Here is a 27,325-nt window from a genome sequence, read left to right as displayed (position 1 = left end):
TGGTGTTAAACTTATAATTTTCTTTATAACTTATATCCCACAGCACAAACAGAAGGCAGTGCAAACACATCCTTAATGTAAAAAATAAAAATTTCAAAATAAATGAATTTGTAATGACGTTTGGGCCATTCATATTGGGCTTTCTGTCAAAAGTGGGCCGCTTGAAAAGCCCATGTCAACGATATTGAAAGTCAACAAAGAGACGGCTGAAAATGATCTGACGTGTCCCCTTTCAAAACCACAACTGTCAACCGTTTCATTTCCCTCCATTTCCTCCTGCCCTCTTCAAGCTTCAGCTGATTCGCGACGGAAACTCCTTCCTTAACCTACACTCTCCCCGCGCACATTAGCACAGCTGGTGCACCCATGTCTTCCTCAATCCCTGCCGTCCAGCCGGGTAGGATCAGGGTCCTGAAGCAAGGTGCGGATCCGAAGGCCGCGGGCCCGGTCGTGTACTGGATGTTCAGGGATCAACGGCTGCGGGACAACTGGGCGTTGATCCACGCCGTGCATCAGGCTAACAAGTGGGAAGTTCCCGTCGCCATAGCATTCAACTTGTTTCATCAGTTTAAGGGCGCGAAAGCTCGGCAGTTGGGGTTTATGCTAAGAGGGCTCAAGAAATTGCATTCTGATCTTCAATCCACTCTTGAAGTACCCTTTTTCTTGTTCCAGGCGAGTCCCATTTCGCACTCCTGTTTTCTGTGTTTTTATGTGAATTTGTAACTTTTTGATGAATGGTAATTGTTATGTTTTGTATATTGTTCACAGAAATGATTGAAAGTATTAGCTTTTTTATATCGAGTATTTATTTACTATCTATAAAGATTAAGACTCTTAGAGTGGTGTTGATAATTCAGCTTGAGATCAGCTTAGGGCTGCTCGCTGAGAGCTGAACCTCTGCCTGAACTATCATTTTTGCGGAGAATGCTAGTATCCAGATACTTGCTTTGTTGATTTGTCTGGTAGTATACTTTTGCTTGGATTTTAACTAATGAAGGGTTGAGCACGGCATTGTATTTTCAGTGTGATCAAATTTGGTTCATTTTGATCGCAAGTTGTTGGTGAACAAGTTTGAATGGGCTGTTGCAACTGCTTGGTTGCTTGAGCAATTTGTGGCCCCAGTTTAGGATTTAGTCTGAAATTTTTGTCAGCATTCATGGCTGAGTAGTTTTTACAGCTTGATTATAGGTTTTGTTGCCCATTCAGATGTGGTGATCAAGGACACAGCTGAGGGAAAATGCTTCCGTTCTGTACCTTCACTTTCATTCAATTGAACTTGTGTAATTAATTTGGTTACTAACTAGGAGGACTGATTAATATGCCTTTGGGACCTAACAGTGGAAGGATGGGAAGCAAAAGGAATTACTTTAATCATCTCATAGAATGTGCGTATGAGACTTCTGCTTCTATTATTTTCCTTTTTCTATCAAATGAAGTACATTTCTCGAGTTTAACCACCTGTGTCTACCTCTCTTGCTTCCCCTCCCTTTTTCTCATGGATAGGTCATCTTCCCGTATGATCATCTCATTGTGCATGATCTAATTGGAGGTCAAGCACACACATTCGAAGTCTTAAATGTTTGCCTTTGTTGATTGAATTGGTTTCTTGTTTTTGATGGAGAACCAAGACTGAATTTGATTTTGTTAACTGCATTAATAGGGTGAAGCTGTTGACACCATTCCAAGTTTTCTTAACGAATGTGGAGCTTCACTTTTGGTGACAGACTTTTCACCATTGCGGGAGGTTCGGCAATGGAAAGAGGAAATGTGCAAGAGAGTAAATGGATCAGTATCAATTCATGAAGTGGATGCACACAATGTGGTGCCTGTTTGGGTGGCATCGGACAAAGTGGAATATGGTGCTCGGACAATAAGGGGCAAAATAAACAAAAAACTTCCTGAATATTTGATTGATTTTCCTGAACACATAACTCCAAAACGGAAATGGGCTTCCCCTAGTAATTTTATAGATTGGGATAACCTCATTGCACGTATTGTAAGGTGAGATACTAATTCCTGTTGAATGAGTACTTTATGATCTGTGCTACAGTTTAGGCTAGGTGTTGGTATATATCTAACTATATCACCAGGCAAGGAGCAGAAGTTCCTGAACTTGAATGGTGTCAGCCAGGTGAACAAGCTGCATTAGACGTATTGATGGGGGATAAAAATGGGTTCTTGAAAGTAAGAGTGAAGAATTATTTTTCAGACAGGAATAATCCACTGAAACCCAAAGCGCTGTCTGGCCTTTCTCCATATTTGCATTTTGGGCAGATATCAGCACAGAGATGTGCCTTGGAGGCACGAAAAGTTCGAAAACTCTATCCCCAGGTGTGTGTTTTGAAGTCTAAAAGCTCAAAAGATTGGATATATTTTGTGTATTTCCTCTCTGTTCTTCATACTTATTTTACTTGGTTGTGATCCCAGTTATATGAGACTTTATACCATCTATAATATTGTTTTATTTGACACAAAGCTTATTTTCATTACTATTTTTAAGGCAATTGATGCATTCTTGGAGGAACTGATCGTCCGCAGAGAACTTGCTGATAACTTCTGCTTCTACCAGCCGCATTATGATTCATTACAAGGTGCTTGGGAGTGGGCGCGTAAGACTTTGATGGACCATGCCTCTGATAAACGTGAACATATATATACGTGAGTGGTTTTCTTTGATTTGCCCCTGGGTACCTGGTTGATTCATTTATCATAGATTGCTTAATGCTGTGGATATGTGTAGGAGAGAGCAATTGGAGAAAGCGCAAACTGCTGATCCAGTAAGTAATCATTTTTTTTTTTTTTCTTCTTGAGAATATCATGGATCTGAAATTCTTTTGGCAGCCTTCGTGCCACTAGTGATTGATAGTGTTTTGTGCTAGCACCTACTTCATTCAATTATTATCATTTTAGTTTGATGTTGTATTTTTCTCTAATGTCCCCATCCACCTTCTCCTTTCAGCTTTGGAATGCTTCTCAGTTGGAAATGGTTCATTATGGAAAGATGCATGGTTTTATGCGGTAAGTAGCTTTTTTCATGAATCTTCTTCTTCTTCATTTATTATTTATTTGACATGCTCCCAACAATTCTGAATTCATTTTAAATCTGTTATTATCATAATTAGTTATGTTTCTTGCCCGTATTTGGGAGATGGTGCTTTGAATAAGAACTTCATGACCATAACTGGGTGTATCCATATTTTGGAATTGACACTTTGAACAAGAAGTTTATGAGCATAAACAGGTTCTATAAGCATTGGGGAATTCATACTTTGAATAAAACTTTATGACTATAAACTGGGCATCCTCCAATAAATAATAGAGGTTCAGTTGAAAGAATTTATGTATTTCTTGCATGATATTTCGGGGAATCATCTTTATTTGCTTGAAGTCATAATCATTCTTGTGACTTTCTTTTAACAATATTGCTATTCTTATATTCTTCTCTCCTTTGATTTCTATTCTGCTACTCAGTTCATGATCATTCTCATAATAGAGCTCGTCTAGTCTTCCTCTCCATCTAACGGAAATTTTACATCTTAGTGAGAAGTTTACTATTATAAGAGGGCTCTCTACTTGGATCTTGCATGATTATCAGAGTCTGAAAAATGTAATGAAGACAATAGTTTTCCCGCGTCATATCTGCTGAGACAGATGAAGTGTGACAAATTTCTCTACTGTGAAACAAAAATTGTACAATAAATCAATCCTTCTACTTGACTAAAACCATTTAGTATGAACATTGTGGTTGTTGGTTATATTTAGTAAGACAATTGAGCTTCATTTTATCTTGGTCCTAGAATGTAGCAATATAGTTCGCAAAGGAAGAACTGAAGTTTTGTCTCTCTTCTACATTATCCTTGTTTCAAAAGCGGCAATATCATTTCGCTCTTATAATATAAATGCAGGATGTACTGGGCAAAAAAAATTCTTGAATGGACTAGTGGGCCTGCGGAAGCTCTTGCAACAGCAATATACTTGAATGATAAAGTATTTATCTGTTAATTATGCCCCTTTTTTAAAGGTTATATTCTGGTTATCAACTGTCTGATTCAGATTGTTCTTTTTCTCTTCAATTACATCACCTGCAGTATCAAATAGATGGCAGGGATCCAAATGGTTACGTTGGATGCATGTGGTCTATATGCGGATTACATGACCAGGTCAATTTAAATTTTCCTTCTCTATAAGAAGCACCAGACAACTTTTACATTCCAAAATGTTGAAATAGTTTTACTTAATGAGTGCATAAAAGCTAATGCTAAGGCGTGTTTTGGTCATTTAGGGATGGCAAGAGCGACCTGTTTTTGGAAAAATACGATACATGAATTATGCTGGTTGCAAGAGAAAATTCGATGTGGACGGCTATATTGCATATATAAAGAGGATAGTAAGTGAATGCAAGAAGAGGAAGGCAGAACAACCGCTGGTCAACAACAAAGCCAAAGAACTGCGTAGTTAAGCATTGGCTGCTCAGTTTGTTGTAAACTGTTACCAGCCGCTTCATTATCAACTCTTAGTTGTTAGCAACAGACTTTCTAACTGGATTTCGCAGCAGAGATGCAAATGGACTTTGTAGGATAACATCTTTATGAAGATCAAGCTAAATTTTAGAACTAGTAAAGTTGTATCATTGAAATGGATTGCAGTTTTGAGCAAATGAGGTGATGAAGTGATAATGCAGAATATGCTGTACCTCTTTTTTGGTATAGCATTTCGATACCAAATGGTTCTGGCTTTCTCCTATTGAAATCAAGTCTTGTTGGTTTCTGTTTAAACTTGGAAGAGTGAGGCTTAAGGGGTGGTAATAATAATGGGGGTATCAAATTATCTGCTTCCAAGCCAATTGATTTCTGATCTTGAGCAAAAATTATCAAATGGTAAATTATTTCCGCTTGAAGTTTAACATAATTATAAATATATTTCTATTAAATCGAAAATTATAATTATTTTTTGTAAAATTTATTATGTCTTCATATAACACCATCGATAGAATTCTGGCGTATTTAGCATGTGTTATTTAAAAAGTTCCTCTTATAAATTTTGATTATAATTTGACTGATTTCTCCGACCAAAATGTCATTTGCATGAAATTATAATGTGTTAAAAAAAAAAAAACTAACGAGTTAAAATGAATTATACTTTGTAGCTAAATGTTACCTTTTTTCCCCAAAATTAGTCATTCTTACTTTTATAGCCATTGGAAATATATAGACATTTCGAGCTAAAGGCTTTTCATATGATTTTTATATGGCTTCTCAAAGAAGCATCTCATATTCTAGTGAAAATATGTTGAGATGTCTAAAAGAGAGATGTACGAAATACAGATGTTTGAAGAATGCATCTATATATACATATGTTAATCTAAATCATTTTTTTTAAACAATTTTTGCATGGCCTATCAGTGGACCATTTCACACTCAAGTGAAAATATGTTAAGATATCAAAAATAGAGATGTAAACACATATAAATGCATGGGGGAAAAGAAAAAGAGAGAAAGAAAAAGTTGCCAATATACTATTATATAAACATCCAATATGTGCAGTGGTGGTGGATTAAGTAATCAAGTACATTGTACATATTGGATTTTGTGTAATAGTATATTGGGTGTTATCTCAAAATATGTACATAGAGAGGCATTCCCTATAACTATAAATTGTCATAATTGGCTAGTTTATCCTATATATATATATATATATATATATATAACATTTAACCACAAGTGTATTAAATCATGACATTTGACCCACTAAATTTTGTAAAACGCTACAATTTGGTTCGAAGAGCATTTCAGTAAAAATTACAATTAAAATCCAGTGAGGGTTAATTTTGAAATATCATATGTAATATCTATTGAAACATTATTAAATGGAGTTACATGTAATACGAAGTAAAAGTCATTTGAGCTGATTGTAACTTTTAATTTAATTTAAATATATTTATAATTACAAACAACGAGGAGTATAAATGAATTGCATATAAATATGAAAGAGCATATTTGTCTTTTGCTCATTATTATTATTTATTTATTTATTTTCTTTTGTGAAAACACGAGGTTACTTTTAGGGATAATTACATTCTCATTTCTTGAAGTTTGGTATAATTACATGTAGATCCCTTGTAGTTTGAAAAATTACATTTAACACCTTTGAAGTTTGCTTGCTTATAATAAAAAAATCTATCCGTTACTCAAAATTCACTAGTTGATATTATCAAAAAAATTGAATGAAAATCGATATTTACCATCAATTGACTTATTACTGATTTCTTGCAGGTTAAATAATTCTTTTGACTAAACTACCTTTATAACTGTAAAAATATATCTTTTCACATGCATTAACTTGTGAAGACGTATGGGGATAATTTAATTATAAAAACATTATATAACCTAAAATAAATCACTAATAAATCAATTGTAAGTAAATATGATTTTTTTTTTCAATTTCTTTGTTATTATCATCAATTTTTGTGAATTTTGACTAATTGAAGGACTTATTTGTTAGATGAAAGCAAACTTTATGGGCACTAAATGTAATTTCTCAAACTTCAAGGGATAGACGTACAATTACACCAAATCTTAGAAAAGTAGAGTATAATTATCCTTATTTTTGTAGTCTCACACCTTTCCGGCAAATAATGTAAATCCGATGGGGTGTGGATTTACCCTTAAACAAATTAAACAGAATGTATGTTGAAATGTTCCAAGCAGTAAGTAAAGTCCAGTATGAAATACATACTCAGCGGTTACAGTTTGAGAAGTAGTTCAAGTTGAACAGGTAACTAGGAAAACTCTTTTTACTTCTGCAAATGCAAAAGAAAGCAAGCCGAAAAAAGGCCAAAAAATGCAACATGTGGTCATCAAAGTCCTGATCAGAAACCTCAATTGCTCGACTCGACAGAGAAGGCATTTCAGCTGTCCTTACCGTAGACTTGAACTCCAGTGCTAGCACAAGCAAATTCAACGGACACCTCATGTACCATAAGTTTCTGTGTCTTGTGATATAGTCGGATTCTCACAGTTCTCTTAGTCGTCAACCGCAGGTAAGTGCCTACAAGTCATTGTAAAACCAATGAGAATATGAGCACCCTGAGACGTCTTCTGATGATGTGCAAAAGTGAAGGTGAAGATTTGAGCAAAACAATAATGGCTCCGGAAGGAAATGAATCAAAGAAAAACATACCATTAAGTTCTCTTAAACTGCTTGCATTTCCAGTGTCCGAACTACTGAAAGAAATACATGCACGCACCATGGATTGCCAGAGAACTTCGCAGATACAAAGAATGTCAGAGGGGAAGAAAAAGGAGAGAGAGAAGAGGAGAAGATAGCACATGTGACAACATATCAACTTATTATTTACTACTGGAAAACATAAATGCATATCCAGCTACAAGCCTTACGTGTCTAGATATTGAGATCATCCAATGACAACTCATCTTCAGTCATCTCCTTCATCTTCTGCAACTCCTTCATCTTCTGCAACAAGAAAGAGCCAAGAGAATGATGGAGATAACTTGCGTAGAGGTGTACATGTTTTTGGCAGATAACTAAAGAACAATTGAAGTAAGGGATTGTCAGCACCGCTTAGACTACGATGACAACACAGAAACTACTGCTATTTATATAGTTACACTAACACCTCCTAAATTCAACCCCTTCAACCTTTTCAGGCCCATAAAAAGCCAACATGAATAAAATGCAACGACTGCAAAATTTATGTGTGTGTGTGTTATATTGAATATACGTTTGAGTATGTATGTTTGTATAGATATCTAGACTAAAAAAAAAAAAAAACTATAAAGAGAAATCAGGAAAACAGGTGGGAAATGTTTCCATATTTGAAAATTTAGGTACGGGTTTAACTGTGATAACAATTGGTTGTTGGTTTCAGTGACGGAGGGTTGTTACTGAAATCAGTAAGCAGCATATTAGTTTCTGTATTTTCACTATAGTCGAAGTGGACTGTGTAATTACTATCCCTGAATGCATAGCTGCAGATGGCTCAAGATGCCCCCCAGAAACCCCTAAACCCAAAAAAAATAGCAGAGGGTGAGAGAGAGAAGAGGAAAAAAGAAATTCATCAGTGACATTTCCCAAAACTACCACAACTTGGTGCTTGCAAGATATGGGCAACTCCACCCCAATCCACTGGGGGGATGTGGAGACCCAGTCAATTCAGGAAGCAAACAAGAGCTCAACTTTTTCGTCATTGTTTTTTTGAAATGGAAAGAACAAGCGTAAGCAAATTGGTAATTGTTCATCTTTTGCTTTCTCAGCATATTATAAAAGAAAATGATCCACTATAGTAGTTAGTGATAAAGTTCCTTCAAATCTTTATTCTTAAGGTCCATAAGTGGTTCCAAAATAGTCCCACTACTTATTGCTAAACCAAAAAATGAAAGAGATTATGCTACCTCCAATAACCTTGAAAAAAAAGGCAAAATTCTATTAGAAAGAATTAAGATGATTCCTTACAGCAAAATTCAATTTACATTCTAGTTTGCAATTTTCCCAAAATATCTTACTCAATCACCTGATGACACCATCATCTACATGTATAAACTTCTTCATCTTTGTTTCTAAATAGGTTTCTTTATGGGATGTTTCTTAACAGATGAGCAGCTACTATATAATGTTGGTATAAGGTTATACCATATAGCTAATTACAGATCTACAATAAATTGACATATGCCCTCTGGCCAGCAGCCATGGTTATCATGTTTTATCTTCCACTTCCCGGTTAACATTTAATTAGTCCCACTCAGGTAAAAAGTGACGATAATTTCAACAATTCTTGTCTATCTCAGCATAGCAATTCATGTAAAAATACTCTATGAACCTCTGGAGAAGTATGCTAGGAGCATTGAATACTAAAAGATGCTCTACTATTGGAGTGTCCCTCTACCTAATTTTCAGCTGATGGTATTCAATACAACCAATAAAAACTAACTTATCCTTATAGATGTGAGGAATAATCACAGCATGTCCATTACAGGGTTAGGCATCATCTTGATATCACCTCTATGTTCATATCTTCAGCATTACCAACTTATTAAGACGATAAGGGGTACATGGGAAGAATGACATCTACCTTGATAAATTGCGGAGGGTCATCAAGACTGGATGAGCCTAGAATAATTTCGCGTTTTAACTTAACTGATAACTTGTGGCAAACTCTTAGCTGCAAAAGAAAAAAACAAATGTCAGTAGTGTGCATGTGGTGGGTGCTGTGGGCTAAGGAGAGCTGACGGATAATACCTCAGACCGTGTAGCCCCACCAACAATAAACACAAAAATCCGCCGACCCATATCCCTGCAATCACTAGACGCACGCCTTAATGGTGAATCACTGCAAAAAAAACAAGAAACAAAAAAGTTAAGCAAGCTAAACAGCAAATAGAACATGCGGAAAAGATAATAAACATATAGGTAAATCATAATAATGTGTAGGCTTGATTAATGTAGCCAAACAGACACATATCACACTTGACTGAAAGAAGTTCAGCATAAAGCCGTATTTCAGGCAGCAGTAGACCCAAAGGGGAAGACACCAAGAAATCAAATAAATCTATTTGAAACATAAAGGAAAAAAATTGCGACAAATACCTTGAATACAGATTATCAAAATTTCTAGAATGAGCCCATGTCATCGACCGTTTTGATCTCTTCGAAACAGGAGCTGGAATTTCACCTGTCCTTAAAGATGCACCGTAAGAGATTCCATGAGTAGGGTCATTCATACATGGATAGTCACTCTTTGGTAGTTCGCCTTTACTAAGTTTTTCAATAAGTTCCTATAAAGCCACAAAGCTAGTTCAGTATACGTCTCACTGAAATCAGAGTCAAGGCAAAACTGCAACTTCAGCCAGCACTTCATTCTTGCATATCAACAAATTTTTGAGAATATTGCTATGAAGCACAGTAGAAATTATACAATGGATCGCCAAGAAAATATGTTAGGGTGTGAATCTTGCATTGCCCCTGAGCCTCTTCCTCTAACAACACTCAAAGAATGGAGACCAAGAAGCATGACAAGAAAGAAGAGTTGAGCTCCGAGAAAAATGAAAATAAGAGGGACCACAGTACCCACATTAACCATTTAAAAAGTTAATATAGATGTTTAGAAGATCACATCTAAACAAACTTTCATCAAAGGTTTAAATGCAACCAACAGAACATCATCCAGTTCTTACTTTTAATAATCACACCCTCAATACAAAAAAACTGCAGTAAAGTAATCTTCAACCATTTGAAGAACCTGAACCTGAACCTGCATTTGGTAGACTATCAAGAATATTGGTGAAAAACTATAGGCATCAATCTCAACGTACGCTTGTCCAACAAATGCAGCTTAAATTCAGAAAGCTCCCTAATGTAGGCTTAAACCAAGGGACTTCCTAATTCTCGACCCCGAAAGAAGCAATACCAAGGTAACTTGAACCAATTTCTAACACAAAAGACTTGGAAGATAAGCAATCAATAAAATTTCCATATAAATAAGACATATAGTAGATTATGAATTCTGTTAAGCTAAAATGCAATCCTTTTTGGTGATAGTTATAGTGCAAAACAGTAATTCATAAAGTCAGTAATATAATTAATCATCTACAATCTATAATGTCATGGTATTCTTCCAGATATTCGTGTCTGGAATCCAGATCGGGTAGCTTTACTTGAGTGTGATTGCTCTGTTATATTTGATCATCCTACTAGTTTTTAGCACCGACAAATTTGGAACCTAGTAGATATAGAATTCGTTGCATTTTATATGAAGCAGTTTGAGGCTCCACCTTATTACTAAAAGTCTCTTTATAGAGTTTTTACATAAAAGTTAAGGCTTTTGGATTGGGTAATACAAATTCCAGCACTCGACGAGCCTACGGCCATCTAGGAGTGACTCCCCAGTTTCTTCACTTCTAACAGGCATGATAGGGGGTTCCAATAATGTTCTTTCTTGTTTTATTTATTTTCAATGTGCTCTTCACAAGATATGACATCTATATCTGATATCAGAAAAGTTATAAATTTATAGCGTACCTCGATTATAGGGTAAAAACGTGATAGTTGCCACATCATTTCTTCACCAGGGCGGTCTTTTCGAGCAGCTTTCTTCTTCTGCAGACAGGAAAACCAATGGGGAATAGTATGAAATCATAAAAAGGGATTGCTTGGCCACAACAATAGTTTCAAGAATCATCCATTACCTTGTGAACATCAAACTTGAGTGGAAATGGTAAAATTGAGCTTTTTTGGGTTCCTGATGGTGACGCCTCCAGCAACCTCATATTATAAACAGCATTCACGTCATCAGGTGGTAGTCTAGCCAACTACAATTAGATGCATCAAGATGTTAATTAGGTTACCATGATTCACTATAGCATTACTCATTGCATGATTCTCATAAAAATCAATACATCAAAAAACAGAATTTGAAGTCTTACGTCAAGGACTTTTTTATGGATAGGACCAAAAAAAAATGATGGAATGACTCTAGAAGGTTTAAAGGAAAACTGTCAATGAGCTTGTGCCCAGGATGAAAAACAACCAAAATTCAAATCATCTATAGATGTGCGCTGGGGAGAGGTGGCGAGGGAGTTGAAACAGCAGTGGGGTACAAATAATAATGCTCACCAAACAGAATCAACAGAAAGTCCTCAAGAATTTTTTTTGCTAAATAAACTATGGGCTCAGTGCAGGGCAGGTGCTGGATCTAGAGGTGATTGAAGTTTTTGGCTAGAGAGGAAGAATCTAGATTGTTGAACATGTGAATGGTGAAATCGTTGAAGCAGCAGAGTAGTATAGAATGAGTTCTATTTGTTTATCTCCAGAACATTCAATCTCATTGGAAAATAATGGGAGTGATCAGATAGATCAAGATATTGATAATAGTATGTCCAAAAACTTTAATTGCTTAACACTGTTGACTTGAAGCAAAAGTACATCTTTGATCTTGAGCTTGAGACGCAACTGAAGACACTTGATCCTGATGTAAGTCAAACCTGGAAGGTGGAGACGCACAACTTATGATAATTATATCGAAAAGATAAGTAACAGAAGAGACCTCCACTAGTTTTGCAATTTTGTCATCCTCAAAATTCTCAGGATCAAGAGCTGCGTAAATCATTGATAACCGCAACTTAATTTCCTGTGACACATCCTGCCAACAAAGGTCCATTTTAGGAATATCATGTCCACGATATTGCTCATGATATTTCCCGACAAAATACAGTTACCTCTTTCACTCTAAGAAAGTTAATAAGCTCTTTGGTTCCCGCATCCCCGAAAACAAGGTCCTGCTCCAGTTGCCCAACTTCTTTAAGCCCCATTTCTCTGATAATTCTGTTAATTTTTCCGGCAATCTGAAGAAAGACGTACAATTAAGTAATTGAGAAAATAAATAATGGGATACCTTCAAATAGCAGATAACGGTTCCAAACGAGATACATTTGCTGGCTTGTTTTCAACACTGATCCTTGATTAAGTCAATTGTATCATCATTCTATTTATAAGCCTTTAGCAAAAGTGCAACCATGGGTTACAGTACACACACAATGCAACTGTTCACATTTTCTGGAATCAAAATCCCCATGTCATTAAAATATCCACGCGTATGATTTTGGGATATAATATGAGTAAGGCCCAACAGGTATTCTATTCGTTAGAATAAAGAGGGTACAAATACTATAAATATCTTGTTGGGTATGGGCTTAAATAGTGCAATACCTGCTTATTGACAAGACTCCAAAAAAAGCAGACCTTTTCACTATGTTTTCCTAATATATAAGCATTTCCAGTTTCTCAAAATCATACGTTTAAAGTACCAAATAACTTCACAAGAATACTGTAAGAGTCAGAAATTAGCCTCTTAGCAAATAAGATCACAGATAATATTTATCATAAGAATGAACTAGAAGGAACGATTTTACACACCAATAGTATGGTGTCACTTCGTAATGGAAGTCAAATTTTTTAGATCAAGCAATGACAAATACAAACAAGTAAATCAGCTGCAATTGGGAATACAAGAGACTCACATCAGCATGAAGGGAGAGCTTTTCTATTTGTTCACTATATTGAGGCAAAGCATGAACCACCTTTTGCAAATTCCGTGTAGACAATTCACTGCCATCTCTACAAATCATTTATAAGAGAGTAATATGACACCAGAAGATACAAAGTCAATAGGCATCACTACATAAGTAATGAAACAAGCCTAATACATTGCTTTGAATCCATGTGTTTTATAACTAAGGGGTCTAGCTTGGTGAATGATGTAATAGAAGACAGCACTGAGATATTCTCTTTCAGCAGGCAAAATGAATTTGTAGTCCTTGGAAAAATACTCGACAACTGTATATAGAATATTATATAACAAAATTGTTCAAAACGCTGAGGTTGTGCTTGAAAGGCTATTGAACTAAATGAGGTCAAACTAAGAAAATCAGAATATTAAGTATATCTGTGTAGTAATAGGTGATTAAACTTAAATTCAAGTTAATCAAGTTGTACAAAAGAAGAATAACCTTAAGCATGGCCGCATGACATTATTAAGCATTCAGGTGAGGAGCAACTACTACATGTCATACCAGCAACAAATACTAGTGCATGAACTCTTGGACTTCTGTTAGACATCACGTGCAACAATTGAAGTTTAGATTCTTATAACGTGGTAAATTTCAGAAATTCTGATATCCATCTCTCCAAACACAGAGATTTATGCAGTGATGAAGATTTAAGTTAGTGCATAGATTGTGAAGAACTGTATAACTCTACCAACCTTGAACCATGGATTTGTACAGCTTTATTTTTTGATGCAAAGTTTGAGATCTTCTGATGCAACCTTTCACTAGCCTGACATAGTAAACAATTTGATTAAAGTCAAATCTATAATAGAATTTCATCAGAACGAGAAACTTCAAAAAAAACAAATGGAAGTTTCTGCACATGCTACATACATCAGCTATGTGTGCATGACGGAGCTCCACCCAGACAGGGTCATGATCCTCCAAAAGGACCTCTTTCTTCTCGGGTAGCCCACCTGTTTTGCTCGGAATCTGATCCATGGAATTACTTAAAGAAGCTGCATAGCTTATAAACATCAAGCAACAATTGAAGATAAGAACGCAAGACCTTACCTCATAGACATATTTATTCCCTTCTATATTTAGTAGATCGCGACACATTGCATCGTAAGTCCATTCGTGAATAATTGGTGCAATCTTCATATAACAAATAAAAAAGTCATACATGGCAACAAAATGGGATTCCAAACAGTATTTTGATATCTTAATTGTCACTAGACAAATAGAAACCTGGTCTATTGATCTATCAAGGATAAGCAGCTCGCATGTCTCTGATGGCGCGAAGTCAGGGAGGGTGTTTTTATATTTCATAAGACAGTTCCAAACAGCAGCAGCAAGCTTTGTAGGAATTAGATCACGAAATGTTGTCATTGTAGCAGCATCAAGGGATTTGGCAGCACGGTAGCGCACAAATGGAAACTCCTGTCAAATGACAACATCTGCAAATCTTGACACCGTGTTACAACTTGTCTTATGGCCAGTAATCAGACGAAATTACATACCCGCAAAGATGCAAACACAGTAGCTATACGGGTAGCCATCAAATTCAAGCATGCATCACCTTTCCGAGAACTTTCTTCATTCCCAAAAAGTTCTTCGAGAGCTCTCTCATTGTCAGTGACAAAACCCTAGGTTATAGCTTATTCATTAAATAATCATTGTAAGCATTAGGAATCTTGAGATCTCTCACTACATAAGAAAATTTCAAGAGGAAATGATGGAGCCAACAATAGAGATAATGCCCATGAGAGTACTATAAGGCTTCCTAAATGCATCTTGTCTCTTACATGTCTGGTTTTATATGTTTATGTCTCATATTGTTTTACTTGACTTATGCACAACTTTTCTTGTAAATAGTTTAAACATAGAACGGTTGGCCGCAAGTAAAGGATTTTCTATACTTAGTTTGACCTTCCATTTCTCACTGGTTGGACATGTAAGGTTAACAAATAAAAGACACTCAGACGAGAGCATGTAGGGTAATATACCTGGCTATCTATGGCAAAATACTCCAAGTTCATCTGCAGTTTTCAGGTTCAGAATGAGATCAAAGATCAAAATGTAACTCTACGCTATAAAGTATGGATCACAGAAGCATACAGAAATACTTTAACCTCTCTTAAGGCCCCAATTCGAGACAAGACACTTCCATTTCCCTTTATGTCACTAACCAACTCTTTGGCAACAGGTGAGCTAAAGAAGACAAATGCCCTAACAGAAGAAAGGAAGTAGGAAAAAGACAGAGACAAGCCAATAAGTATTAATTTTCTGAAGCAATTTTCCTTGTTATCTGAAGAAGGTGAGATACTCCATGAAATTGAGGGGGAGGGGGGGGAGCATAATACAAATAATTAATACTTGGCGTACTTTCTGTATAATGCTGATCCTCCAGACATATCAGAGAGGAAGATGACAATGCTGCATATAAAGAGAAAAAGATAGATGAGTACAGGGAAGAGAGGGATATAGCAAGAAACCATAAACTTTGTCATGCTCAAGTTAAATATAGCAAAGCTATATTTCAGGAAGCAAGATACAGTATAAAAATCAAAATTTTCCATGTGCAAACACCCAGATCTTTCTGTAAGAAAATCTGAGGAATTAAGAGAGAGATTCAGATGTCTGCAACAATAAAATTTAGGAAACCGAAAGAATAAAACTGAAACGATATTGGCAGTTTCCCAGCACATTTTATGAATCAGCTAAGCTGAGACAGAATGCTTTTACAGGATTGGCCATGAATGATGCAAATAAAGTACCCTTAAATAGTGAATTGTTTGACTAGGATTTTGCTAAAACGATTTTAGCATTTCTGTCCGTTCACATGAACAAAGGAAGAGTCGTGCTTTGTGAACATTTTGATGGAGGGAAGCTGGACATAGGGAAAATGCTGCTGAAGTTCAGTTGATGTACAAAGAAAGAAAGATGTCCAAAGGGGTAGTGGAGTTAAAATGACCAAACATGCAGCATCTTTCTCTATTTTTCTAATTTCCTAACCAAGATCAGGAATCTTCCCCTCCAATTAACATAAATTTCAATTCTTGTTCTTTACAACTTTAAAAGCAAAGATTTTTCTCAGTTCAATGAGAACAAATTTTATTATGGTAGAGAAAAAAAGCACAAATTGGAGGAAACATCAAATATCCTACAAGACAAGCACCATAGTGTTAAATATCTGGTAATAGGCCATGACATCTCCGACATTGTAAATTAAGAGCCACAAAACCATAAACAGAAATAAAAGCAGATTCACAGTGCAGCTTTCTTAAAACTTAAAAAAAGAATTTCAACATACTGGGCATGATCTAACATTCATTTGCTTATTTGTTCACATAGCACTTTCAGACACCAAAGTATTACTATCTTAATGATGCCAAATCAAAAGTAGAAGCAAGGAAATGAAAATGTATAACTTTTCGTTGGTTGGCTGGATGAAATATATGGCATCCATGGTCGGCAGTTTCTGTCTTTTTTTCTGTATGTCTTCCACCACTGCAGGGGACACACAATGTGGTTACTTCTCAATATTAAAGCTGGCATATAATAAATTTATAACAGGTATCTTGTGCTAATGCTGGTACATGACACCAGTCACTAGGTCAACTTAGACTAATAATGATAAAGGCAGTGCATTCACATATTTGGGAATAAATCAAGTGCCTCTTTCTGGAAAATCATTCAGCCAAGGGTTTTCATAGATTGGTGGAGCCCATTCTGGACACATCTATGCCAAAGTGCTTCCACTGACTTACAATAGAAGCCAAATGCAGAACTAAAAACTTTATATGCATTCAGAAGTACTGTGTGGTCAGGTAGAAGAGCTAATGCCAACCTATATTTTCTAAGTAAGAGTGTTGAAGTCTGGAGATTGGGTGCTCAATGGACAACGATAAGAAAAACGATGTCAAATGCCAGACCGAATTCAACATACTAATCAAGACTGCACCAATGATCTCACTTGTGTTGACCCAATCTCATTTAAGGGCACCATCACTACACACAAGATTTCCAGAAAAAGCACATAATAGTTTATCTTTAAGGAAAACTTCAAAACCCATATAACCTCTTATTAAGCCATTTAAACAGAACAAATATGGACTTGAAACTATTCAATTTAGAGACTAGTATTTTTCCTCGTTACATAATTTTTCTAGCAGCATAATTTGTGATTAATGATAAGGAGGCATAGGACTAGACAGTAAGTGTATGGAGTCATTCCACAAGCTAGGTCTTTAGCAAGAATAAACAATAGAATCACAAGGGAATCAGGCCACCTGGGTTGAGAGGATGCCTCAACAAAGCAAAAGGTAACTCATGGAAATTTTTCACATTTCTCTGTGAACAACTGTAAGGATAAGACAGGTTCATGAAGAAATATATGTCATGATAAGGATCAACATAGTCCATGAAGGAAAAAGAGTCCACAAGTACAAGGAACGAACCAAGATCATTCCTTTTCTTAACAAGAAGATTCCATAATGGAAGAAAGTAACAATTTTATTGAAGCATCAAACATTGGAAAATCGAAGTGAGAAAAAATTAGAAAGCCTCAAATTGGCAGCTGAAAAGTGACAGGCTTTCAGGGATATCATATTACTATGCTAATGTAACATAAATGAGAATGAAACTTTTAAAAGAAAATACTAACATGCATATGAATAAACTGATAGCAAGAAGCATGCACGTGAAGATCAAAACACCAAGCAAACTATAATGTAAGGGTAAAAAGAAGAAAGATACAATTTTCCTCTGAGACTGGCCTTCATATCTTACATGAAACTCCTTCCTCATTGATATCTGCCATCTTGCATGCATAAGACATTACTTTAACAGTTACCTTGTCCATGACGAGTACCTGTACGCAAGTGTCAAAAATCAATGGTAATTAAATCCTATAGTTAAATGAGTAAAGGAACAAACAAGCAAGGGAAAGGATATGGAAAAAAAAAATGAACTAAATGATGTCTTTACACCTGTTAAGGAGAAGAAACACGTGGTAGTGACCCTTAAATCTCAAAGAGGAGTATTCACATTCTACATTCATGATAATAGCTCAATTATTTACTGTGGGTATTAATTTTTCTTATATGGTACACAATCTAAAGATATGGAAACGAAAAGGAAGAGACTGAGCCTAACAAGTAAAACAAACAATTGCCAGATTAGAAAACCTTTAGCTAATAGCTTTTGACATATACTCGCAGATCAAAAAATTCTGAATTAATCCTGGACAAGAATCAGACACGGACAAGAAAAATAATGCAGTCATTAATTTAGCGGAATATAAGCTTAAATCATAAACATTAATCGTCATCCCTGACAGAACAAGTAAAACTAAATGGGAACCTAGTTGTATATTTAGCGACTCCACCAGTGACCACCTTCCTCCTACTGGATGACATCCCCCTGTCACTATCATTCTTCTTCATTAAGCCTTATCATACCTCCTCAGCAGTAACTTGAAAACATCTCTTCTTTTGCAACAAAAGAATGATGTACATGATATATATACATATATATATACACACATGTTTACTCTGGATATATATAATTGACTAAAGTAGTGAACAGGGTCTTTTATGAATGTGGTGAACTAGCACCTAGAGATTATTATGCATGGATCTCTAACAACAGAGAAGCTTTTTTGTGATAACTTTCTTGACAAAAATTTAAGGCATTCGACAACAAACAGCTTCATTTTAGCAAGAGATTGATCCTGACTTAAACTGCTATGGCAAAGACAAAGCACGGAAAAATAGTAGTCCACTGAGAAGAACCCTGCAACTAAAAAATGTGAGAAAGCAATAGACATGCATGCATGAGTTGCTTATACCTTCCAAACTGCCTTTGAGTCCCCTGTTTTGGTTGATCGAAGCATTTCACGTAATAATCCTATAAATTGCACAAACCATTTAGAAAAGTTAAATAACATAAATACTTCCTCAAGCTAGAAGGATTCAGCATGCCATGATACAACAAAAAAACATGCATCAATCCAAATTGAAATGGAAGAATGGCAGATTGATATAGTAAAGTATCCCATTGACACAAGATACTTGCCAGAATAAAATTAGGAATCACAAGAAAATAGCAGAGTTCCAAGTGTCAATAATTTCCTATAATCTTAGAGACAGTAGATTTTAATAAGCATATAATGTTCTATTTCACTAAACTAATTGTCATATTTAAAATTTACTTTAGTGATTGACAGATTATGCAACTGCCACATTTCAGGTCAAGGACAATTCAACATCATGTGGTCATCCTATTCCCCAAAGAGAGTGGCTTTCGCAGTGCAACAAAGCAATGACAATCTTTTTGGGAATGGAACAAATATCTAGTACACCCCATAGTTGTTCGATGCCCAAGGAGCATTAGGTATCTAGGTCATAGGCACGAGCAAAAGATACCAAAATGAATAAGTCATGAATTCTGAACTTAATTACACAATTGTTCAGCAAATCCTAATTAGTTTCAGCACAATTACTAAGGGAAAATTACAATGAGCTCCCTTAAGGTTTGGCACACTTACAAATATCCCCTCGTTGTTTGAAAACTTACGTAATTATGCCAAACCTCATGGGAGGTCGTTGTAATTCATTAGGTTTGGCAAAATTTAGAGCATGTTTCAGAAATCTTCAGCAAGTTTGCCGATTTGAGAGATCAAAGAAAATGAATTTTGCACTTAATTCCAAAAAAAAATGAATGAATGAATTTCAGTACATTTCAGTAAATGTTACTTGACTACTAAGAAAAATAAAATAGAGATAGTAGATAGGGTGGGGGGAATATGAGGAGGATAAGAGCAACCATACTTCTATACCTTAGGGCATATCCAAAGCAACAAAGAGAAGAAGGAAAAAAGGAAACAAAAAGGAATAAAGAAAAACAGGAAGGGAAGCGGAAATTTTGCCCATATTCAAGCATATTAACATCATACCAGATTCTAGTTTACACATGTTAAGACATCTTCCATTTTTTACTCTATTTCTCCTCCATCATCCATGTAAATATTCAAATACATAATATTCCAAACTATATTTATCACTCAGCTGTCTACATTCACTTACTGCCATGCTTAGTATTCTATAAGCTGCTTTGCCACATCCGATTTCCCTAAACATTAATACTTGGGAGTCCCCTCCATTACATTAAGTGAAGAATCTTTTTAGTTATTATGATCTAAACATATTCCTTTCCTCCTCCGTTTACTCTAATGATGATTATACGAGTCTATTAAGCATTTAAAGATTTCCATGAAGTTGCATATATATTCCAATGTGAAAGCAATATACAAATAGTAATCTCCAATTACTGGAGATGTTGATACCCGAGGCCGAATGCCTAGGAACTCGGGTCAATTGCAAACACAAGAAATTTCAATTGTGCTTGGCAAATCATTTAAATCATACTTGAAAGTTCTAATAATGAGAGGCAGATAATGCCAGTGATGCAGCCTACAAAGTTTTTAGCTGATCTTTTAAGAGACCAACTTATTCCATGGAAGCAAATAGAAATATTGGCACTTTTCTTTCCCAATGAGAAGAAGATGGTCACATAAAACTATTCATGCCGAGTTACAATTTTTTTCTTCTTTTTTTCTTTGTTTGAAGTAAAAAAATATTAAGTTACATGCTTATCTGGGCATAAAGTAATCCACTCATAATTGTAACAGAAATGCAAACCCACCGCCCATAGCCGTCTACCTCATGTGACAATCATTAATACCTCCTCGTTCGTCCATCAACTTAACCAAGGATTATGCTCCAATTATTCACAGCTACTCCACTACAACTTGCTAATTTCTTCACAAACTCCACTCCCACACATAAACCCATTTCAGGTTTCTCTTTAATGAAGTCCTGGACCTTTAACCACTCATAAAACGTCAATCCTATTCCTTATATTGTCTCCGAAGATCAGCACCACCCAACCTTCAGACCGTAAATCACACATTTTTTAACTAGCAATGTTTAAAATTCTGTAATCATAAATGTGCATCAGCACCAATATTTCCATTTAACGAAATCCATACATCACAAGTGACCTACGAAGAACAAAATCAATACAAACTCCACATGCATGAGGATTATCAAGTTTCAGGAAAGCAAATAACTTGAATTCCAAAGCATATAAAATAGAAAACCAGAATCACCCAAAAGGTTTTGGCAAAACCACGATATTCCACATTCAACCACATTAATGCACAAATAAACTGAATTCTAAATATTTAGACACAGAGCGGAGCAGAGATGCCTAGGGACGTGAACGTGACTTACTTTCGCGGGTAACTTGGCGGAAATTCTTATAGTCGCGCAACGGCGACAATTTATCGAGATCAGACATAGACATCGACGTCGACATGGCGACGAATTTGATTTTCGCCGAGCTCTCAGTTTATAATTTTCTCTTCCCTGTCAATTCAATCAATTGACCACTGAACCGTATAATTTTTGTTAATCGGAATCCTGCTTTCGTGTGATCCAATTTTTTATACTTTTATTCATTACTTTCACTCGATCAAAACGGAAGGTCCAAATCTGTCGAGCATGGGGAACGTAACAAGAAGAATACAAGAATGTCGGGCTGTGGAGGTGCAATGCCGATTATGCAACCAATATTTAAATAATACATTCCCCTCCTTAATTATATATACTTTTTATGTTATCTTAAAATTTAGGTATCATTCACGTCTGTATTCATCTAATAAATAAATATTTTTATTATGTAAAATTTATTAATATTAATAAAAAAATAAATAAAAATTAATATTTTTCTTATATTGACTTATTATTAATCAGATGAAATAAATATTTTTGTGATTAATTTATCTTTAAACATCTTCATACGTTAATGTATTTAGGATGACATATTCCATGTTATAAGCATAATTTAATTAGAAAAGATTAATATCAATAAATTTAGTCGAATTTTGACTAATGAAAAGACTTATTAGTTAGACAAAAGCAAACTCAGGGATACTAGATATTATTTTTCAAACCACATATAGTATGTGTGTCATTATATAAAAGGTTAGGAGAGTAAAGTGTAGTTATTCTTTAAATAAATTACGACTATCTTTATTAACACTTTCAACTTTCGATTTTATTAAAAAAAATTATATTTTGTTTAAATTATCAATTTTATTAATATCAAAGCTCTCGCAAACACTCCCCCAATTTGAACACATCAATAGACATGGTAGTGTGAAAAATCTAGTTGTATTCACCCAAGATCTTACTATCTTAAGACAAGGAAACATTTCACAAAATTTCCTACACATAATTATGTGGAGGCCGAAACATATTCCAACTTCCATGCAATAATTATTACTAGAAAAGTGTTGGAAATTTTAAGATTTTTTATTCTTTTACATCTCTATTTCGTATAATATATACACATTACGGATATAAAGATTATATCGTCTATTCTTTTAATAAAAAAAGATAAATTATATCAACACCTACTAAAATTAAATTGAATTATACAAATATTTTATTTCCATCGCAAATCATAATTACACCTCCCAAAGTTATAATCGTAATTTACATCAACACGTGATCAAGAGAAAAAAATACAAGTATGCCCATGAGGTAAATTACATCAATACCTACTAAGAGAGGTTCTTGTAATTTTACAGAAGAAATGAAAAAATAGCATACGTGTATTTAAATATAATTTTAGGGGGTGTCGAAATAATTTACCCTAAAAATTTGTTGTATATGTAGTGTAGATATATTAAAAAGGAGAAATTATAGCGAGCTTCTGTGAAATTTAATATAATTACGAATATTCCATCAGTGTTGAAAAATTACCAAAATTTCCTTGATTTTAATAGTCCTCCTCCAACTACATATCTCTATTCATTAATCTCCGTTATAATTTCATGTATTTTTTGTGGTGAACTAACCAAAATATTCTTACAGACTATGAATTATAATCTTACTTATATTTTAATTTATTATTTTTTTATGAATTAAGTAGACATTCTTTTATAAATTTTTTTTTCATCCATCACATCCGATATGTTTATAAATTCTTTTCTTTAAAAAGAAAAAAGAGTACGACAAAGACAGTTGATAATTTATTAATTCGTTCAAGTATTACATAATTTCATGAACAACTAGGACTATTTATAACTTTCCAAACAACTAAAAATATTCGTAACTATGATAAATTTTAAAGGAGTTGGTTGTAATTTATCCTATTAAAAAGAATGGAAATTACAATGGAATTTAGAATAAAAAAATCCAATCCACTGTCTCAAAAACAACATTTATCCTTCAAGTTGAAAACAGTAAAATCTTGTTCTCACAAGATGATGAGTTGTACTACATTGGCCTTATTGGACAGGACAATGGAGCTGGTCCCAAGTGGGATTCAGACCATGAAACCAAACAAAAACAAAGCAGACATCCATTGTATTGGCAGGATCAAAACGACCATGATTCAACAACCATACAATGAAAACCTCCAATCCAACAACATCGTTCACAACTCAAGAGAGGATAATCACAGATTCCATATGCAAAAACACTTTTGTCTTGACCTTCCAAAACATACAGAACCCAATCCAACACCATTGACCATCTGATGAGTCAATCAATGCAGATACAAAACAAACAAACAACAAACCTCCAAACATCACTTTTCCCTCCCAATTTTTCATCAGCAAAACCAAGTTCTTGGTATCCTACATTTCAAACATCACTTCTATCTACTCCCAATTCTTGACTCAAAGGATAACTACACTGACACTCTCACGAAACCGTCGTTAGTTTTTGAAAAATTGCACCGCTCCCCTTTACGCTATAGAGTGTAATGTGTAATGAAGTATGATTGTGGAGGGTGTCGGTATAATTTTTCATAATCAATGATTTGAAAACTAAAGGAGTGTCAGTGCGATTATCCCCTTGACTAAAGCAACAAACAGTATAGTAGTTGTAAGTGGGCGGAGCCCGTTTAACCAAAGAACGTTTCGTACGCTTGCTGACGAGCAAGATTCTATCTATGGCACATTGGCTACGATGGAGAGGGATTGAAGCCCTTATCGTACAGGTCATTGAGGTTGCCACCATTGTTGTTGTTGTTATAGTACCTGCAAAGAACCTTGCACTTGACCACATTGTCATAGACATAGAAACCTGGTGTGACCATGATCCGAACCATACTAGGAACGAGTTTTCTTGCCTTGTCTCCACCCATATCCTCCATGTAAACCGGGTCAAACCCGACTCCCTTATCCACTCTGAAAATGGGCAGTCCTGGGTGCACTGAATTAGCCAAGAGGTGCACCAGCCACACAGCCTTGGAAGCTCCAAAGAAAGCTTGCAACAGCGGTTCCGGCCAGGCCCGGTTCCAGCCTAACATAGCCACAATCTCACTCATTTTCCTGTCACAAAACTTGCTGAAATCTTCACTGAAATGCTTGGTCCCCTTGTTCAAGACTTCCTCCCATGTCAACCCCTGCAACCTGCTAAACATAGCGAAATTCGCCTCACAGTGATCAATTGGATTCAGGATTGATTTCGGAGCACTCTTTTGGAACCCGATGGATTCAAAATCTTCAAAAAGTGCCCTGTTCAGCAATGCCTCCAGGTAGACAAGCAAGCCTCTAGGATTTCTTGAACAAGAAATCTTGATCTCATAAGGCTGCAAGAGTAATGCAATTCGATCGTATACTTTCGTCCCCATTTGCCTTAGCTGAAGAGCCAAAGCCCGGCTCAGAATCCGAACCGAAGATCTTGCCTCGGAGACTAGAACCAAGAAATGATCGATCACTTTTTCTTGATCACCAACTTTGATAGGCTGATAATTCACACGAGAAGGCGATTTGTGCTGCTTCTGGTACTGAGGATTATTATTGCCGCTGCTACAAACTTCAAGCCCTGATTTCAAACTGTGGCAGTAGATTTCCAGCTTGTTGAGCTTCTTCTCAAGCTCAGCCATTGAGTACTTCAACTTGGAAGCTTCAAGGATTGCCTCATCCCTCTTTCTTGTGGCCTGAATCAACTTGTTTGAGAGCTCAGCCACCAGAATCTTCCAGTGCTCCTCCCTCGACATGGCAGAAGACGCGGCAGCGTCCATCGACCTGGGGCTTTTCTTCATCGCTAAAGAAGCTAAAAAAGACTTGAAAATCCCATTGGGGCTAGCCATTGACAACCTATGAACTCCATTGTTCTCCAGGGGAACAACTGAGATTTTCTCCCTGTTGCTAGGTCTGCACTTGTTGCAAGAAACTCCGGCGGCCTCCTCGCCGGTTTCTTGCCGTTTTCTTGACGACCCTTTGCTCCGGCTCCTCTCAGAATGCAATGGCGTAGGGTGGTGCTTGTAGTCGTAATCGCTGTCTCTTCTGTCAGTGTGGTCACTTGTAGGTGTTGCTCTGAAACTGCTTCTCCCTTGTGAAAATATCTCATCCTCATTGCCTTCTTCAATCTAATTGCGAAAAGAGGAACCCAAAAATTCAGTTCAGACAAGGAAAAATTCAATCCCATAGACACAAACTCACCAAAAAGAAGAGATTTTTACACATTCTTTTCTCACAGAAACAGAAAATCTTGATATGGGTTCGTCCTGTTACATTTCACGAAACACACACGCGCAACGCATACTAACATATGGTATGTAATCACCAACAAGTATAGATTTTTACACACTTCTCTCCCATACAAACACAGAATCTTGATATGGGTTCTTCCCATTACATTTCAAGAAAACACACATACACACACATACTAACATGTATCACCAAAAAGAATAGGTTTTTACACACTTTTCTCCCATGGAAACACAAAATCTTGATAAGGGTTCTTCCAATTACCTATCAAGAAACACACACACACTAATATACGTATGTATTCATGTACGTATAGATTGTGATACTTACTGGAGTGAAGTGGGGAGGGTGGTGAGGAGAGAGGGAGGTTTTGTTGGAACAAGAAGAAGAAGAATTGGCCATGGATTTCATTATCTAAAGCTTTTTCTTTCCTCAACTTGAGTAGATAAACAGACAGATCATACAACTCCACAAACAACAAATAGAAAAGATTGAAATTTCTCTTTTTTCAATCTCGATTTTGCATGAAGAGCAGAGTAGTTCCACCCCCACTGCCTATCGTTTTCTCTAAGGTTGTCTTCTTCGTGGGCTCTGTAATAATCTCTTGCCTCTTTTGTTTTCCCAAGATCTTGCTAGTTTTTTGCCTTTGTCCGAAGACTGAATGAAAGCCATGTAAAGTAAATTATTTCAATCTCTTCATCTACCCAAATGCCAGAGCACAAGAATCACTAAATGCAGCGGGGTCAGCGGTCACGCGCGGTTGGACCCACGTTCAACTCTGTTTCTTTGCTAGTTGGACTATTACTGGTTCGTGCCTTCCACTTGACCCGTGTGTGAAAATGCATAGACTTTTGCCTATTGGGGAGAAAAAATTATTTAAAAATAAAATCTAGAGAAAAAAGGTTTGTAAAAGGTCGTAGTAATTAAGTTACTATGTTGTGCCTAGTTTTTCTGTGAAGGATCTTCAATTCCAATCCAAACTGATTTTTTTTTTAATTTAAATTAATCACACAACAGATATAATATATTTATGATATAATTAATATAATATTTTTAAAAAATTTAATTATATAATAAATATAATATATTTATTTATAATTTAATTTGATAAAAATAAAATATTAAAGAAAATAATTTTTCTATCACGTTTTTACTGAGTTACATATTAACATCACTTTGATATGTGTACTGTATGTAATCTTTTATTTAAATTATAATCTATCTTAAATATATTAAAATTTAAAAAATATTGTGTCGACCATATATGATACGACACCAACGTGTGATAGAAAATCCACAGGCTTGATTTGATGATCCTTTTGATTTGGTAGAATAATGATTATTAGTATTTAAGGTGACTTACTTTGTTAGTACATTTGTTTGTACCTTGCAAAATAATTTAAAAAATTTAATGCATTTAGTTACCATTATGATAATTCATTTATTACATTCTTGTTTTATATATTTATTTAATTAAAATTTTATATTTGACCCATATAAAGAGAAATAAATATACGACTTGATTCAAAAAAATAATGACCCTTTTGATATGGTAGAAGAATGATTTTAATTAACAAGATATTTTGTTAGAATTTAAGATGTTTTAGTACATTTGTGTGTACCTTGCGAAATAATTTGAAAAATTACTGCACTTAGGTATCATTATGATAATTCATTTATTACATTCTTG

At 35.4% G+C, this 27,325-nt stretch overlaps 3 protein-coding genes across 4 annotated transcripts; 1 reads left to right on the top strand and 2 right to left on the bottom strand.

The window, feature by feature from the left end:
- The first annotated feature begins 236 nt into the window (after positions 1-236).
- PHR1 (photolyase 1) lies at positions 237-4,724 on the top strand. The gene is made up of 9 exons (XM_011082810.3): positions 237-672; positions 1,661-2,001; positions 2,091-2,331; positions 2,501-2,658; positions 2,741-2,777; positions 2,960-3,018; positions 3,906-3,987; positions 4,089-4,160; positions 4,283-4,724. Exons 1-9 carry the CDS (start codon positions 367-369, stop codon positions 4,457-4,459), a joined length of 1,473 nt encoding a protein of 490 aa, XP_011081112.1. The 5' UTR covers positions 237-366; the 3' UTR covers positions 4,460-4,724.
- Positions 4,725-6,687: 1,963 nt separating this feature from the next.
- Positions 6,688-21,446, bottom strand: LOC105164203 (SNARE-interacting protein KEULE). Of its 2 annotated transcripts, XM_011082811.3 has the most exons (23): positions 21,359-21,446; positions 18,913-18,971; positions 17,853-17,934; positions 16,493-16,571; positions 15,447-15,497; positions 15,194-15,290; positions 15,068-15,100; positions 14,582-14,707; positions 14,310-14,501; positions 14,133-14,216; positions 13,953-14,051; positions 13,775-13,848; positions 13,032-13,128; positions 12,231-12,356; positions 12,059-12,154; positions 11,202-11,324; positions 11,035-11,112; positions 9,604-9,791; positions 9,256-9,346; positions 9,089-9,178; positions 7,398-7,473; positions 7,180-7,263; positions 6,688-7,047 (listed from the first exon to the last, which is right to left on the bottom strand). In XM_011082811.3, exons 1-21 carry the CDS (start codon positions 21,441-21,443, stop codon positions 7,402-7,404), a joined length of 2,022 nt encoding a protein of 673 aa, XP_011081113.1. In that variant the 5' UTR covers positions 21,444-21,446; the 3' UTR covers positions 6,688-7,047; positions 7,180-7,263; positions 7,398-7,401. The 2 variants fall into 2 exon arrangements, with proteins under 2 accessions (XP_011081113.1, XP_088737941.1); XM_088881815.1 differs by lacking the exons at positions 16,493-16,571; positions 17,853-17,934; positions 18,913-18,971; positions 21,359-21,446 and adding an exon at positions 15,839-16,280.
- A 1,892-nt stretch (positions 21,447-23,338) lies between these two features.
- Positions 23,339-26,311, bottom strand: LOC105164204 (cyclin-dependent kinase-like protein). Its single transcript, XM_011082813.3, has 2 exons — positions 25,966-26,311; positions 23,339-25,514 (listed from the first exon to the last, which is right to left on the bottom strand). The coding sequence occupies exons 1-2, from the start codon at positions 26,044-26,046 to the stop codon at positions 24,102-24,104; spliced, it is 1,494 nt and encodes a 497-aa protein (XP_011081115.1). The 5' UTR covers positions 26,047-26,311; the 3' UTR covers positions 23,339-24,101.
- Between the last annotated feature and the right edge of the window lie 1,014 nt (positions 26,312-27,325).

Source organism: Sesamum indicum, linkage group LG6 (genome assembly GCF_026168435.1).
Source record: "Sesamum indicum cultivar Baizhima isolate 11 linkage group LG6, ASM2616843v1, whole genome shotgun sequence".
NCBI classification, from domain to species: Eukaryota; Viridiplantae; Streptophyta; class Magnoliopsida; order Lamiales; family Pedaliaceae; genus Sesamum; species Sesamum indicum.
This window is presented reverse-complemented; position numbering and strand designations above follow the sequence as displayed.